Source organism: Sander lucioperca, chromosome 20 (genome assembly GCF_008315115.2).
Source record: "Sander lucioperca isolate FBNREF2018 chromosome 20, SLUC_FBN_1.2, whole genome shotgun sequence".
Taxonomy (NCBI): Eukaryota; Metazoa; Chordata; class Actinopteri; order Perciformes; family Percidae; genus Sander; species Sander lucioperca.
In genome coordinates, this window is record NC_050192.1 from 28,344,873 (window position 1) to 28,363,393 (window position 18,521).

Here is an 18,521-nt window from a genome sequence, read left to right on the forward strand (position 1 = left end):
ACCAGTCCAATTAAGAACACAACAGATCTACAGCATAGCCCCTGATGTGATGGACTTCATAGAGCGTGAGCATGTCCGACGCCTGCTGCTCAAGGCATAAGCACAGGTTAGACAAAAATGAAATCTTAAGTAAGCTAATTGAACCTGATTCTAAGCTACAGATTATGTGTTGCAGTATTGTTGTCAAGGAATGTCAATTTAAGATCACACCCAGTATAAAGTAGGCAGTGCAGGGCAATCACACACACACACACACACACACACACACACAGACACAGACACAGACACACACACACACGCCACTTTAAAGTAAATGACTACTTACAAAGGAGGAAAGGAAGAGGAGAAGAGGTAGATGAAAACAGAGGGGGAAGAGGGCCCCTGGTTTCCCTTATTTATTTTTTTGATAGTTGGAAACGGTGTAATTTATAATAGTTGGAAAGGCTATATGTGCTTATTATCGTTTGCTTTACAGTAAGTTCAATACTCTAATAACAAGGAGTAGTTTTAGTAGTAGTGTTTAAAGAGCACATTTGTTCAATAATCAGCAATGCACACACATTTTTTGTCAACACTGTCAGTTTTTCGTCAACACCGTCAGATCTTCGTCAACAGCGTCGGATGTATGTTTTTGTTAATTTTTTGGGGAAAAAAATATTCTTCCTTCCGTTTATGTTGTTTTTGTAATAAAGGACTATCTGATCTACATCCTCTTATGTCTTATTTATTTAAGGAATTTGTTTTTACAATATTGAAATTAAAATCAAAGTTTGAAAATGCAAATATTTAGAAATCTGGGTTTTCAGAATAGTGTGAAATCACAACTTAAGTTTATATATTGTATTTTTTTTTTACATATCAGAATAACTAAACACTATTACAACATACTTCAGAACTTTAGATTCTTGTTGGATTGGAAGAATTAAAATTGTATACTTTTTAGTGTGTCTGACGGAGTTGACACAAATCCAGTTCTGAAGGGAAACATGTTTATTTGTTAAAAATGTGTTTTTATTTAGAACCTGTTCCTTTCCATGGTTAAATAGCTAAGACCTTTCTCTGCAGAAACATATAACTGTAATTGATATAGTGTGTATTTTAAAAAAAAGTTTTTTAAAACGTGTTTTGTCCCGACTCTCAAGAATCAGTGAAATTATATTATTTCACACACACAGATATTACTCTTCGCGCACCAATTCAACAACGAGAGTTGTACAGGCAGCTGCGAGCTTGAAAGAAAACACAGGGAGAGGGAAAGAATTGCACCTGAGTGTATAAAACTAAGCAGCACGTGCACAGAGCAGCTGCCACATGCCCATGAGTGTCTGCTCTGAGAGCGCTGGAGGGCATAGAACTGCAGATAAACTCAAAAGATCCAGAGTTGAAAGCTCACCTGCAAGACAAAAGTTGCACCTGGACATTCAATCCTCCACACTCCTCTCACATGGGAGTTATGTGGGAAAGTATGATCAGTATTGCACGCCACATTTTGGATACCATGTTGCTAAAGGAGAACTGTCACCTCTCTTATGATGAAGTACTTGTGACATTCATGGCTGAGTGCCAGTGTCCTCTAAACCTGGGATGCCAGCTGTTTTCAGGCCAGCAATGATTGCCCCAGTATCTACTCCTCTAGGGAACATGGATCGCAAGGATGCAATGGAGGCAAGTCCAAATCCTTGCAATGCTGGAAGCAAAAATACCTGGTGACCCTACAGCCCCAGAAGAAGTGGAAATCAGAAACACAGAACCTACAAGTTGGCGATGTGGTACTCCTAATAACACTCAAGTTAAAAGGAATGAGTGGCCCACAGGTGTTGTTGTGGAAACCATCCCCAGCCATGATGGCAGGATTCGGAAAGTTAATGCAAAGATCAGACAGGGTACTCTTAAGGTGTATTCAAGACCTGTTTCAGAAGTCGTACTGCTACTTCGGTGTCTCAAGTATTTCTATACAGTATGTACCATGTAAGGTCAAGGTTTTCAAATAAATGCAAGTGAAGACAGATGAAAAGGTGAAGATGGCTGTAAGTTACGAACTATGGCTATGATCCCGACTACGTAGACAAGCAAGACCAGGGAACTGTGGTGTTCTTTTGCCGAGACTTCTGGATTGTGGAATGCGCTGGTTGGGAAATTGTTTTTGCAATGTTTTGATCAGTGAGTCCCCGATTTGTATCTTGTAGAATAGAATGCCTTTTATTGTCACTATACACATGTACAATGAGATTAAAAGCAACTTTTCCAGTGCCAACATATACATAGAAAAAATATAACATGGAATAAAATAAGTAGTGCAAAAAAAAAAAAGGGGGGGGGGAGTAAGGTGCACAGTTGAGACACTATATACATATATACATATGAAAAAATAAGTGGTGTGATATGCAGTGTGGGTTATTGCACATTATTTGAATATTGCCCAATAGTGGTGATCATAAGTAAAAGATATTGGACAATGAGAGTAATGATATTGCACAGTATACAGATATTGCACAGTAATGGAATTGTACAGTATTATCAATATTATCAATAGTATTAAATATTAAATATTGCACAGTAGGTGAGTAGAAGAAAGTCTGGGGGGTTGGGGGGTTAGACTGTGAAGTCAGTGCATGTGTGAGTTCAAGGTGGTTATGGCTTTTGTTCTTGAATCTGTTGGTCCTTGTTCTGATGCACCTGTAGCACCTCCCTGAGGGCAACAGGTTAAACAGATCAAAGCCAGGGTGGGAGCTGTCCTTGGTGATGTTTTCTGCTCTGCCGAGGCAGCGGGAGGTTTAAGTGTCCATCAAGGAGGGGAGAGGGCAGCCAATGATCTTCTGTGCTGCCTTTACTACTCTCTGAAGCCTCTCCCTGTCTACCACGGTGCAGCTGCCGTACTCTCGGCTCTTGATGGATGAGCGATAGAAGGTCAGCAGCAGGTTGGAGTCCAGGTTGTGCTTCCTGAGTGAGGACCCTCAGGAAGTGTAGCCACTGTTGAGCCTCCTTGATGACCACTGTGATGTTGTCTGTCCTGGAGATGTCAGCGGAGATGAGGACGCAGAGAAACCGGAAGGTGTGGACCCTCTCCACACACTTGCCGTTAATGTAAAGGGTCAGTGCTGTGCTTCCTGAAGTTGACAATGATCTCCTTGGTTTTCTTGGTGTTCAGAGCCAGGTTGTTCTCTGAACACCAGTCTGCCAAGTTCAGTGTGTGCTCTACAAGATGACATGACGACGCAATGCCACACTAGAGTTTAGATTCTCGGCCCGAGCCCGAGCCCGACCCCAACCCGACCGGACCTCGGGTCGGGCTTGGGCCTTAATTTTCCGCCACATCCTCGGGCCGGACCCTTGATCAAGCAATTTCTTTTTTTTAATCCATTACCTTATTATCCTATTTGGGTGGGGAGAAAGCTATGCCATAATCAGAAATATTATAAATATATATAGGCTATATAAAAGTAACAAATGTGTACAAAAGTTAGGTTGCAGTTACAAAATGCAGCACGTGTCATGCGCGGAGTCTCCTCCTCTCACACGCATCACACCGGGAGCTTGAAGATGTAAAGAAAAAAAGAAAAACAGGAGAATTAACTTTGAGCAAGTGTGGAGGAAAGTCGGAGGTATGGAAGCAGTTCAAACAAGTCGTGGGCAGTGACAACAATATGTTGTTCATCATTGTTTCTTTTTTTTTTACGTTTCTTCATTCGGATCCACTTGCGATCTGTTCCATTCTAAACAAACAGCGCAGTTTACATGCTTCGTCCTAGTTGTATTATTTTAAACAGATTTCTGTAGTTCAAACAACTCTGAATTGTAGTTGAGAACATCAGCGGCCCATGTATTAAAACATTGTCGGGTTTAAATCGGGCTCGGGCTCATAATTACAGTTAATGTGTCGGGCCGGGCTCGGACGCAACGTGCTCGGGCAGGTTCGGGCTTGATTTTTTGGACCGATCTAAGCTCTATGCCACACACCTGATCAATAGTTAGTGGCAGTAATGCACCAAGAAGCATAGCAAAAAGCAGGGGGAAAAGACAGATAAGCATAAGCGTTAAGCTTGTCATGTTTATTAGGCCTCAATGATACACACAAAGTGATTTGGTGAGGTAAATAAATGTCTGTATATAAGAACACTCCACAGGGTACCTTTAATCATTTCTGCAATATGTAATAATGTACAGAACTTAAAAATATTGTGAAGTGTGTGTTATTTTCATATACTACAAATGTAGGAGGTGGAAAGAAATAACATTGTAGAACAAAAGTTATTCATTAACATTTTAAATAGCAGCCTAGACAGCAGCAAAAGCAGCAATGAAACCCACTCCTCTACAGGAGAGTGGTCGATAGTGTAGTGTGTCAGCTGAGATATAAATAAGCACTTCCTGCAGCCCAGCCTATCAGCAAAGCAGCAGGGAGCAGGAACAGATGGGATTACACGTACAAGAACTGAAGCAGATTCACACAAACATGGATGAATGTATACACATAATATATAGTTTTGTGGTGATGGTATGATGCATTAAGTAAGTTGTAGGCTTTGACAAATGCCCTGAGACTTTAGTGTGAAATGTGTTAGGAAAGAACACAAGAATGAATGTGTGACTGTGTGTGTAAGAGGAGGAGACAAAGGGATGAAGTCAGAGACAAAGTGCTTCACGCTGTGGGGATACTGTATGTCAGCATGGTTTTACAGTAAATTATTCAAAGAGCCTTCGCTTTTTAAAGAGGAGTCGGCTGCTGGATTATGAACCCAATGCATTGTATGACACCATGTTGGGTTTTATACACCATCAGGACCATAGTACGGTCTGTTGTATGGTATTGTACAGTATCTGTTGTTTGTATATGCTGTCTGTGTTTGTTTGTTTTTACTATGGCCGCAGAATGGGTTAAGTGCCCAAGACAAAATTCCCATGATGTGGGACAATAAAGTTAATCTTGAATCTTGAGTAGACACTGTTTTTACATCACATCCAAAATTGATCACAAATGAACCATTTGGGATGACTTTACAGAAAGTTTGATGGAATATCTATCATGGGTGTAAAGATTTACTGATACAAATCGGTATCCGGTTGTATTATCACAGTATGCTACATCGATATGAATCTGTTGACTGAAGCTACGCCTTCGCTCCTATAGTTCTGCGTCGGGGTTGCTTTGCATCGCGGTGCATTTCACCGCCATAACACTAGAGGGTGTGGGGCTTTTGCGAGGTGTCTGCCAGCCAGTTTATGTAATTTTAGCAAGCAAACTTTAGTCAACTGCCCACAAAGTACTGCTTGCTGGCAAAGTGCTAATTTCAAAACATTACTGACATATAGACACTTTACAAATGGATAACCCCGTCATTGTAACCAAAATATGTCTGAATTTATTTGCAAAGCTTATGTCAGTGAACTAGCATGTGCTCCCCACAGTAGGCTGCTTGAAACTAGGGCTGGGACGATTCGTCGACGTAGTCGACGTCATCGATTACGTAAATGCTTCGACACAAATAATTTGCGTCGACACGTCACTAAATAAAATAAATAAATAAAACTTGCGTGCAAATTAATTAATGTAATGCGGAACTACTGTTAGATACGTGGGTTCTAGGGACACCTAATCTGTAGCCCCACCTTACCTCTGAAGCTAGCCGAGCTCATGGGCCGAGCTCCTCCGCCTAAATGCAGTTTTTTTGTCAGGTGAGTGAGTCTGAGATAGCAGCACGAGTATGGCGAGTGGTGGCGACCCACAAGAGTTAGAGGACCCGCTGGCAAGTTTGGGAAAACTTTGAAACTCTATCGCTGCAGCCTGGAGCCTCTGGTCTCATGCCCTCGTCTCATGCCATCCTGCCTGGTGCCGTCCCCGCCTCAAAAACTTCGGTCTTTTACCTACTGTTAAAAAAAGGAAATACAGGCTACTCTTTTTGCACTTGCTCTGTTTACTTTAAGTTTTTATTTTTGTATTCCTCCTGAAAGTGATTTATTTTTGTGGTTGGATTGATAGCCTACATCTGGCTTCAGGTTGCACTAAAAATTAATTTTACTTGAACAGTGCAGTGTTTAACAATTTTAATAAAAAGAGATTTGAACCATATTGAAATTTGTTTTGTGTAAATTGTTAATAATTGAGCAATGGGAAAATAATCAGTAATTGAAAAATGAATCGTTAGATTAATCAAAAAATGAATCGTTAGATTAGTCGACTAATCGAAAAAATAATCGCTAGATTTATCGTTTAAAAAATAATCGTTTGGGAATCGATTAATCGAAAAATGAATCGTTAGATTAATCAAAAAATGAATCGTTAGATTAGTCGACTAATCGAAAAAATCATCACTAGATTAATCGTTTAAAAAATAATCGGGGCAGGAGTATTACAAAACATATTCCGCTCTCCTCCCGCCAGTCCTGAGAGATGCGTACAACAAGGCATTTCGACATCTTCGACTGCCGGACACCCTATCGACGGCCACTATCTCCCTAATTCTCAAGAAGGGGAAAGATCCCCTGCTTTGCGGCAGCTGTTGACCAATCTCACTCCTCAACGTGGACCTCAAAATTCTCTGAAAGGTTCTTGCACTCCGTCTTCAACGGGTGATGCCCTCCATTATCTCGCTAGATTAGACAGGGTTCATGCCTGGCCGACAGTCTTCCCATAATACTAGACGCCTACTTAACATCATCCACTCGTCAAGTAATGATACCCCGGAAATCGTAGTGTCCTTCTACGCCGAAAAGGCCTTTGACAGGGTCGAGTGGGGGTACCTATACGAGGCAATGGACAGGTTTGGCCTGGGCGACAATTTTATCCTTTGGGTCAGATTATTATATTCATCCCCGTTCAAACTAACGACACGTTGTCACCCTTTTTCTCACTTTGGAGAGGTACCAGGCAGGTCTGCCCTCTGTCGCCACTCCTGTTCGCCATCACGATAGAACCTTTGGCCGTTTGGCTTCTTTTGGAGGAAGGTTTCAAAGGCATCACACGGTCGGGCATAACTCATAAAGTCTCACTGTACGCGGACGACCTGCTCCTGTACATCTCTAACCCAGCCGTCTCGCTCCCTGTGATTTTAAACATTCTGGAACGGTTCGGTGCGTATTCCGGCTATAAGCTCAACTATCAGAAAAGCGAGCGCCTACCGATAAACTCTCTGGCTATGCAGCTCCCACGCTCTTTATCAGTGGTCGTAGGACAGGTTTTGCAATTTTTTTTTTTTTTTTTATTACAACGGCCGTTTCACACATGTTCAGCAAAAACTTCTTACCTCTGGCCGAAAAAACTGAAAGTGATTTTGATCGCTCTCCCTCGTGGGCCGGATAAATTTAATTAAGATGGTTGTAATCCCCAAATTCCTTTACCTTTTCCAGCACATCCCTCTACTTATCGTTAAATCTTTTTTGACAAGCTGGACAGGGCAATATCTAAATGTCTTTGGGACAGCAAACCTGCTAGGATCCGAAAGGTGATATTGCAGTCCCCAAGACTGAGGGGGGTCTGGCACTCCCTACCTTCAGACGATATTACTGGGCAGCTAACTTGCAAAAACTCTTATACTGGATGAGCGACGACTGCGCCTCACTTCCTGTCTGGGTACAATTGGAGAGGGCGAGTTCACACCTTCCACGGCAGTCAGTCCTCTGCTCCCAACTCCCTCTGCCTTCAACATCTGTGGGCGCATGTCTGATTGTTTCCCTCTCGCTTAAGATCTGGAGTCAGGTTAGGAAAAACTTTGGCTTACAGGGTCCTTCCATCTTGACCCCACTGCTTAAAAACAATGTCTTTACACCTTCAAGTTCAGACCTGGCATTCAGGGCCTGGCACAGTAGTGGCATCGTCAGTGTCAAGGACCTATACAAGGATGGCATATTTGCGTCCTTCACAGAGCTCTCTTCCCTTTATGGTTTGCCAAAGTCACACCTCTTTCGCTTTTTCCAGATTAGAGACCTCGTCAAGAAGACATTCCCCCACTTTCCAAACTTCCCCGAAACTCTGACTGACTCCCTCCTGGCAATAGACCCCAACCGTAAGAAATGCGTTTCTGTATTGTACGATTCACTATGCTCGGCCTCCGCAAACCCTCATACTTTGACAAAAGCTGCGTGGGAGGGCGATCTGAACATGACTATTACTGACCAACAATGGGACCTTGCTATGGTTCACTCATCCTCCATATGTGCTCGTCATGGCCTAATCCAATGCAAGGTCCTTCATAAAGTCCACTACACAAACACAAAATTGTCTAAAATATACTCCACTGTCCGGGACACCTGTAACAGGTGTAACCAGTCCCCTGCCAACCATACTCATATGTTCTGGTCTTACCCTAAATTATCAAACTTCTGGATGAGCATTTTTGACACCATGAGCAGAGCCTATGATCACATTATCCCCCCTAACCCTTTGTCAGCCATTTTTAGCATTTCCCCTGACGCTGCTTGCAGTGAGGCGGGCCCTGGCGTTTCCATCTCTGCTAGCCCGGAGACTAATCTCGCTCAACTGGAGGCTCTCCCGCCCCCCTACACATGACCATTGGATTAGTGCTCGACAACTTGAAGCTTGAGAAGCTTAGATCATCTTTGAAAGGCTCTATCTCGACATTCCTAGAGACATGGAACCCTTTCCTAGACTTAGTTGACTCCCTCAGCTTATTTCCCGACTTGGAGGACTGAGTTCCTCCTAGACTGCTCCACTCCACGTCAGCTGGTGTGCAGTGGGATACATAAAACAACAAAGTCAAAATATTGGAAGGAATTTGCATGGGAAGTATATACCACATTTTTCATTACCCCAAATGTTATTAGTAAAATTAATAGTACTAGGAAATCACACTGCTGGAGAAATTGCAATGAAGAGAAGGCAAATCACTCACATATTTTTTTTTGCCCTATGTTAAAATCATTCTGGCAACTGGTTATAACGGCAATAAAAAGAACTTTAAATCTGAAAGAAACTAATAATCCAATACACATAATCCTAGGAAAATCACCACCTGAGCTAAAACAAGAGACGGACCAGAATTTATATAGAATTTTCAGAATGGCAGCCATGAAGCAGATAACAAGAAACTGGCTAAAACCAGTAATACCAACAGTCCAGAGATGGAAAGAAACAATGCATGAAATTTCAGAAATGGAGAGAATAACATACAGAATCAGAAATGAAGAATTTGAGTATGAAAGACGCTGGGCGAAATGGATACAATATAAAGCCAACAAGTAAACTAGGAAAGTACAAGGAATTTAGATCAATAAAATAATGTAAAGAAGAACAGAAGGTTAAACGCACCTAAGAGGAGTAAATATGTGCACAAACATACACAAACATATGATTTATGAATAAGAATGTATTTAAATTGTAGATGTATACCAATTATTATGTAAAAAGATTTAGCTAGTTATTCATGCACTTCCCTCCTTTTTCTTAGTGTTTTTGGTAGACTGACAAATTAATGAAGTTATTGTGTTTTAAGTTAAGGTATGGTGTTTTTACACACAAATCAACTCCTATGTTTCTCTATGTCTGTATATATGTGTATACGTATATATGTATAGATGTATGTTTAGAAGTGGATAGGGGTGCAGATGTATGTGTATATGCGTATACATAGATATATTTATTTTTATTTTTGTTGTTCATTTTTCTTTAGCTATGAGGGGTGCTTTTGTTATTTTATTATTATTATTATCAGCACTGGTTGGATTGCACAGATATGTGAAAAAAAAAAAAAATGGTAATGGTTTGTAAATTAATTAAGGATGTGCAATAAAAGTATTTAAAAAAAAAATTCAATGAAGCCGTTGCGGTGTGCGCAATGCTGTTTAAAGAGACGGTTGCGTGCTTATGTGTGACTGAGACAAAAGCCTCACCATTTGTGAGATGGCAGGGATCCGCCAATCAGTGCCTTTGTTTGGGTTTGCAGAAAAAAATGTGCCGACTAGACTGCTAGCTAGGTTTTTGGAGTTAGCTGTAAGTGGCTGAGAGGAATACAGTGTGGATATTGTAAATTGTACTAGCTGCGTTCTGTGAGTCACCTATCCATGTGTATGTTCATAAACCTTTGAGTAGACTGGTATTAATATGTATAGATATGTATTTGGGTGTGTTAAGTTTATATTGACTTTTATATGTTCTAAGATGTTCAGTTACATTAGCATTAAAGTTCAGTAGCCACATGCTAATGCTCACAACAGTATTATTATTAATTAATAAGTATTATTGTGCTCACATGTATACCCACGTAATACTAATGATTATTATTTGAGTGCTCCCAATGGCTGTGTAACATGGACCTGTGTTTGAGTTACTGTCTCTAAGATTACAGCAGCACATGGAGCTGATGTGATTTGGTTATAAGTGGCTAACTAATTAAATTGAAGTTACAGTGTATACTATTAGCATGTCCTAGCTTTGCTATTCCCTGTTCCCTTTTACAAAATATATATTTATTTGAAGGCAGGCAATGATTCTTTTATAGAATTGACTTATTTTAATTTATAATGGGAAATGAATGTGTATAAATTAAACAAATATTAACTGTATCTTTCAGATTGAATCGTATCTCATCGCATCGCACTGAATTGTTTGAACATCAAATCGAATCGCACTGAATCGTTCCATATTCAAATGTATCGTGCCTGAACTGTATCGTAGCCCATGTATCTAGATATGTATCGGATCGTCCTATAGGGAAAGATGCACACCCCTACCATCTATCTATCTATCTATCTATCTATCTATCTATCTATCACATAAAATCTTACAAGGTACCTCTCCAGTGAAATGTAACCCCATCAGCTACTTCAACTTGTGCATGATTCATCATCCTGTAAAGCAGAATTTGGCTGCTGGTGCAGGCACTTTAGGATCCAGCCAAGCCTCGGCAAAAGGACACCACAGCTCCCGCTGCCGTCCGATGCCTGCACACTGGCCAGCAGGACGCCCAGCAGAGAAGTCACAGTCAGTGTTCAATTCACACTTGCCTCGGTGCCCCCGCTGATGTAAAGATGGATATGGACGCATGGTCTTGCTTGTCCATGTAGTCAGGATTGTAGCCATAGGTCGTAGCTGATAGCCATCATCACTGTTTCCTCTGTGTTTACTCTGATGAAAACTTTGACCAGCGGCTAGTCAGTAGGAGACTGGTGAGTTCATTTCCCAATCCTGATGAGGGACTCGTAGTCATGAGATGGCCGCAGAGATGGTCTTGCTAGCTTGAGCTCTTCTTCATTTTTTCCTGTGTTTACTCAGATGTTTGAATGTGAAAACTTGACCAGCCAGGCTAGCCCAGGCCAGCAGAGCTGGCAGGAGGTTAGTAGAGTCGGTAGGAGAATGGCAAGGATTCCTTTATCCTGATGAGTGACTCATAGCCACATGCCATCACTATCTAACATCAACCACATAAAGCAGAACTAATATTTGTTAAATTCAGCTTACAATTCAGCATAGATTTTGCGGCACTGATGGAGAGGCGACAGGAGAGGTCAGCGCCTTCTAGAACATTTTATCAATCTGTGACACTTCATACAGCTCTCCCCTCTTTGTCGCACGGGCAATGCATGCACAGAACAGCCAAAAGGAACGTTCTCGCTCTCTCTCTCTCTGAATTGACTATAGTCTCATGTGACGTCTAGATTTTCTGAAACCTGAATACAGAGCCAAGAGGAGGTGCACAAGTCTAGTTTTCTCTCAGATCACTTGAATTACAATATGCTGAAAGATCATTATGGACTTTTTGCCCAACAACACCAAAAATAAAGTGTCTACCACAGCTTTAATCAGTGAGCTTTAGAGGTGTTGGCAGAAGTATTTCTGAACTTTGCACAGAGTAAGGCTAGCTTATTCCTGCTGCAGTCTTGTCCCTCTGAAATCAAGCGTTGCATGTCCCAAAACCTTCTTCAGCTAAAGGAAAATTAATTAAATAGTTGTATTTGGTCCTCCAAAGTCCATCCCCACTCTGGAGAAGCGTCTTGGCCCCTCGTCTGCAAATATTAAACTGCAGAAAGAAACCTGGATGGAGTCCTGGACAGTAACCTCTCTCTTGACGAACAAGTTCCAAAAGTCATTCAATCATCAATTTAAAGATGCCCCCATCTGAGGAGCATCTCTAAAATTAGCTAATCTCTAATGCAGATCTTGAATAGGGAAGGCCGCTAATATGCTCATATATGGTCACGTCTTGACTCTTCAGTGGTTACCATTCAGTTTCAGAGTTTTTCAAATTATGATTTTAAGGATCAAGTTTAAAGCACTTCATGGTCTTGTTGCTCTCCTATGAGCCAGAGCGCAGGGCTCTGCTGGTAAATGCTGGCTGTTCCTATGCCCCGGGCTCAAGACCTAAGGTGACCGGGCTTTCACAGTCAGGGACCCTCAGCTCTACAACTCGCCGGAATGCAGATCTGAGACTCATTAGTATGTTGTTTGTTCCGACTAACACTTTCATGCTGTGCTTGTGCTCCCATTTTGAACAAAGTCCCTAATGCTGGCTTTCTTAAAGTAAATGATTTGTACATTGTTGATCAGAGAGCAAACTCACCGTCATCAGCTGCTGCTTAAGCTTCTGAATCTCTGTCAGGTTCATCTCGTTGAAGAGGTCCGACGTCACGGCCCCCTCAACTTTCCGACCCAGGCCTCGGCACTCTCCATTAGCTCGGGGCACCGACTCTGCAGCCGTCCCTGCTCCAGTCCCACCTTGGAGGTGGCCGTTACACCTGACAGATCAGAGTAGAGTACAACATCTTTAAAATCCAGAAGATTCACTTTGCTTCCCACAAATATAGAAAATTAGAGAGATTTATAAACAGCACAATAAAGTAGAGTACAAGAACGCAGGCCAACACTTAAAACTATTATACCTGTGCTGTTTCAGCTGTTTTTTCTGCCACCTAGTGGTGGATTCTGGAATAAGTTCCAGGTGTCATGAGACAGAATGTTAAAAAAGAACAGCAAGTATGTGTATTTACATTGACATGACATGCTGATGGACTTCTCCACAATCCATTTACATCTGCTTTAATCTTTCCTGGCATCGTCTGTATGTATATTGTTAATTTGATACTTATCTTTACTTCTATTTAGATATTTGTTAGGTGTACACCATTTTGACACCATATTGTAATATTAATGAGATCATTATGAGAAAACTATGTGTGCTCCGTAATGACAAGTTAACTGTTACTATGCATTGTTGGTGTTAGGCTAGCCTAGGCTACATGTTATTTAGTGCTGCTCTGAACAACATATTCACGTAAAGGACTATGAATGAGTACATTCCAGTAATTTGCCATTTATGTTTTTAACTGTAGTTTTACAACTTCCAACTAGGGGACTGCATTAGGATTGGGTTCCCATGGGTCCCACGTGACCCAACACAAATCTTTCAAGTCCAAAAATAGACAGCGGGTCCCAGGATTCAGGCGGGCTGCTCCTGATCAGTGCTGTAACCGAAGTTCGCCTAGCTAGGTTTCATTATAAAATCAGAAACGCACACGGAGCATCCAGTTGAACACCAGCCAATCGCTTTATTAACACTCTATTACTTCCTCTCTCTCACTTTCCCAGGGCTCCCAGTCCCTTTCTCCTATGGCAACCAGAGGGATCCATCATCCAATCAACAGGGACAAACATGAAATTACAGTGCGTTAACAGACAGGGAAACAAAACCAAATCAAACAACCCGAGGAAAACAACCCACAGCCAACAACACATTCTAAAATAAGTGAAGTAAATAAATGAATACTATGTAACCTTAATCTAGAATAATTGTAACTATTGCACTAGTATGAATGTAATTATGCACTGGAAGGTAATTTCGCTACTTATTACCGACAGGTATACATATTTTTATTAGCCTACTACACAGTAAAATAACTAGTCTCCCTGCGGGAGGGGGAAAAGACAGAAAATCAATCAGAGTCAATCAGTCAGACAGTCAATCAATCAATCTAATGTTTGCGCTGCCGGCGGGACAAAACACACAATGTGGGAAAACACACACTGCGGGAGCAGGCAGTAATTGTAAAAACAGTCATGCTCGCGCACACTCTACTTCCAACATTATTAGACCTGTAGAAAACACTAAAGCTGGTTTGACGGTGCCACCAGACAAACCTGACAACCGCCTACCTACAAGAGCGTTTGTTGTTGACTGGTTACAGTTTGTTTCACACAAACTGTCAGAGATGGGAAGTAACGAAGTACAAATACTTTGTTACTGTACTCAAGTAGATTTTTCAGATATTTTTACTTTACTATATTTTTTGTGGCGACTTTTTACTTTTACTCCTTACATTTTAACATGAATATCGGTACTTTCTACTCCTTACATTTTACAAAATTGGCTCGTTACTTTAGTTTTGTACAAGAAGTCGTCATGTCGGAGAATAGCACAGACACGCGCCTCACCGCGAGCGGGCGCGCGCGATACACAGAGCAAAATGAAAAAGAGACCAGCTGTCCAGAGGATAATCAGTTGAGATCGTGTGTGCCCGTCCTTAAGAACTGTAAGTCATATAACTTATGTTGTCAGTTCATTTAAGCCTGTTGTTGTATTGGTCTATAGTTCTTGCAAATTTAAAGTAAGTTAGCTAGTGATTTTGTTGTTTGTGTTCTTCACCTGTTACCTAGGTTGCACGTTGCTTGATCTTAATAAAGCATCAAAAGAGAGAAGTTGTCTCCGTCCGTGTTTTAACAGACACACCTGGGGCGAAGTTGGAAACCAGACTCAGCTTTAAATACAGTCCAAATTTAGTCCTTACTAACAAGTTTCAAATAATTTCACTGGAGTTACCGTTATTTTCGCGTCATCAATACCACATTCAATCTAACTGGATGGGAATATACTGTACGTTGCACTTGACACACCACTACAAGACGACTCGACAGATTCGGCGGCATTCTGTATTCATTCACGGCAAATCACTGCGGCTTGATGGTGGTAACGTTAGCACATAGTAGTATGGATGGCGACATGATTGAAAATGAAGAAATCAGCAGACAAGCAGCAAGACATCCTTGGCCTTATCTGAGAGAGATGTTTGAGATAATAGGCATCAAGAATGACTCCTGGCCAATGTGCTGCGCAACTCTTAAAGTATGAGGAACTTCTTAATTAATGTCTGTTTAGTAATTCATATTTTATCCTTTATTTTCTTTCCAGAAGCCATATTTGAGCACACACACATACATGTAGATTCCTTTAAATGTTAAGGGGAAGATTAAAAAAAGAGAAACTGGATCTGTGAATCACAGAATCACAACTGAATTCATAAATAGCTACTCAGTCAGAATCTTATTAACCTGGAGTCCCAGTCTCTGTCACAATAATCATATATGTGATGTTTTAGGCATATTGGCAGACATCCATTTAAAATGTAGGCAATGGCATATAAAGAGCCTTTTTTCCATGTCCACTGAAGTTTCTCAGCTTGCACTCTAGTAACATTTGTGTGGTCCAGGTAGCTTTGCATAAAAAAATGGTTGTCATTCGCAAAGCTACTTTTACTTTTATACTTTAAGTAAATTTCCAAGCCTGTACTTTGTTACTTTTACTTGAGTAAATAAGTTAAATGAGTACTTCTACTTTTACCAGAGTATTTTTTAACACAAGTATCTGTACTTCTACTTGAGTACGGGAAGTGAGTACTTTTGCCATCTCTGCAAACTGTTAAACAGGTGTATACACTAGAACCTGATTACTGTTGACATAGATGGATGCATCAGGTCCTACTTCATTTAAAAAAAAAAAAAAAGGTCGCAAGTGTACATCCATGCAGCGATTACTATTCCTCCGAAACATATTTGGCAAAGCAAATTAGTAGGATAGCATGTGTTTGTAGGAGACAGGGTTGACTATTTGCAAGTAACACTCTTGTGATCACTAACATGTAAACGTTACATTTTCCTCCACATGACTTTCGTGTGTGCAATATCCACCTCATTGGTTCATCTGCGTTTGGGGAGAGCAGAGTTGTTGGGGTTGCGGTGCCACTGGGTGGGGCTGAGGTAAATGTCAGGTGGGCACTGCCAGTGTAGGCCACATCACACATGCTGAGGTGGTGGACCAGTTCCCTGCGCAGGTGGTTTTTCTGCTCACGCTCGCTCTTCAAAGACTCCAGCGCCTCCTCCAGCTGGGCGTCTGAGATGTCCTTCAAACGCAGTGCATCTTGTAACTGGCTGTTGAGGAGCTCTGTCTCCTCCTCTAGGACCTTAATCTCGTGCTTCAGACCTTCATACTCCACCTAAAACAGGAGTGGAGCAACAGATAGATTAATGTGTTGAAATCAAGAGATTGCCTAGCCAATGTCCTCTATCACTGATATGAAGTTCCTAATTAGGGTCCGAGCCGACTAAGGCCCTATTGGAATGGCTATGTTTATTGGGGACCAATCACCTATTATCATTATCATTATTATTATTATTATTATTATTATTATTATTAATATCCTCGTTATTAAGGCCCAACGGTCCCTGGTATTGAAAGTGCTTATTTTTGTAAAGATTTGTATTAGGGCACAAGCACCAGTGCCAGGGGCCCAACGTTCCCTTGCACTTAAAGTGTGAGGAACCTATTTTGTTTTGTGAAAATTAGTTTTATTTTTCTGCTGCACAATATCATTTTTGAGGGACTTCAGACCTGGTAAAATTGCAAAGTTAATACTATATGCTATAGTGCAGTGATTGGGCTCAGGTGTGGACAGCGGGCTCCATAGCGTGACAGTTTTGGCTTAGAGTTATTTTGATGTTCCCAAGATTTGGTGAGATCATTGTACGGTGGCCGACAGGGGCAATTAATGAAGTTGTTTTTCTTTTTGCATCGCTTCTTTTTTCGGGGTTTGCGTGCTTTTCTTTTTGCATCGTTTTTTATTTGCAGTGCGTTTATGTATTTGGTTGTGTTGTGGTATTTGCAGTTCGTTTGCTGAATGCTGCACATGTGTTGTCAAATTAATGAAGTTGTTTTCTTAATTTGCTTGTGTTTTGTCTATTTGCGTGTGTTTTCTTAAGTTGCAGGGCGTCTGCCCCTGTCGGCCACCGTATCATTGCTTTCAGTTTTAGGAACATATACTTTTTTTGTTTTATTTCACTTGCCAGGAAATCAGCCATCCTGGACTTTGTTCATTCATTTTCATTTTATGAACATACAGATGCCCAAAAACTCAAACTTTTCCACCCATGTTCAAACTAGTAATTATTTTGATTATTTTTGCAATTGGGCATGTGCGTGGCAGGTCGGCTCTATAACGCCCCCAAATTACTTTTAGCATTTGATGACACCCTTGATATATTCGAAAACTCACGAAAGTTGGCGCACACATTGCGAGACTATACAGCAGTTTGGTTTCAAACTTATCCTAGAGGGTTTATCAGATTTGTTTCATATTTGGTTGGGATAATCCTCCGACTAATGTGACTCTAAAAAGTGAAGGAATAGTCGATAGCTCTGATGATGATGTCATAGGTCATGTGACAACACACTATTTTAGGCCCTTTACAGGTATGGAACCTTTTGAAACTCTTCCTAGAGGTTTCAACAAGTCCTTCTCAAATTGGGTCAGAAACATGTCAAGACCTTCACGATGTCAAATTGCAAAGCTTTTGGCTGGCCCCCTACAAAACTTCAATGAAGTAGCACTCACAATAAGTTATACCTAGATGTTTTAGAATTGGTAGGCACATGTATCACCTCTAGACTTACAAAATAAACCTCTTGGAGCCATCTGCGAAACCCCACATGAAGTCAGTCATATTGAATTTACTGTGCCATTTTTGGATGTTTTTTTACAATTCCTTGGACTGTACTTTAACCTACTTCTCCCACAGATTTAACCTGATTGACTTCAAAATTGTTCGGTACAATCTAAAGACCTGGAAAAGTATAATTACAAAGCTTGTGTCTTTGTTGCACGAAGTGGGAAGGTATCAAATTTTGATGTTGCGCCACAAAAAAGGAAGTGGTTGTTAATTAGCCTGTACATTTTCCAATCTGCCCCAAACTTCACATGTTTGATAAGAGTCTCAACCTGAAACATCTACACTGAGTTATAGTCGGAGCGCCACCTAGTAGCAACAGGAAGTTATAAAGTGACTTTACTTTGATGTGCTTCTCCAAGCTGGTTAACCCAAGCCCCCAGGAAGAGCGCCGAGTCTAAAAGCCACCATGGGCTTAGCGGATAACGGTGGTACTGCACCCCATGGCCCAGAAAGACTTTTCACATAGACTTTGCATGGCGAAAGAAACGTCTATATTTCAGCGGATAATTTGTTTCTGGGTATATCAACTTACCAGCCCGAACACTGAAAGGGTCCTTGTTTAAAACGTTACGTTTTTAACATTTTTAACATTCACTAGAAGCAAATCCAGAATTATTAAATTTGGCATGATGAACGTGCATAGTGGACGCAAGTTAGTAGGTAGCTAGCTAGTAGCACAACATAATTATTAAATCTCCTTGGTTGTCTAGCTAAATACATCTATCGTTTATTTAGCTAAGCATGTAAACGATCGGGAACAACGAAAACAATGTTTAACGTTAGTGAATATTTTAGACAA

The 18,521-nt window shown here is 41.0% G+C and overlaps 1 protein-coding gene across 4 annotated transcripts in view; it reads right to left on the reverse strand.

Moving 5' to 3' along the window:
* The window catches only part of LOC116062242 (protein bicaudal D homolog 1-like), an 83,110-nt gene that overhangs the window by 14,147 nt on the left and 50,442 nt on the right, over positions 1-18,521 (reverse strand). For all 4 annotated transcript variants that reach the window (XM_031316889.2, XM_035996065.1, XM_035996064.1 and 1 more), the window contains exons 4-5: positions 15,908-16,212; positions 12,510-12,684 (exon numbers count right to left, since the gene is read on the reverse strand). In XM_031316889.2, the coding sequence (XP_031172749.2) occupies positions 12,510-12,684; positions 15,908-16,212 (480 nt within the window). The remainder of the gene's footprint in view (positions 1-12,509; positions 12,685-15,907; positions 16,213-18,521) is intronic.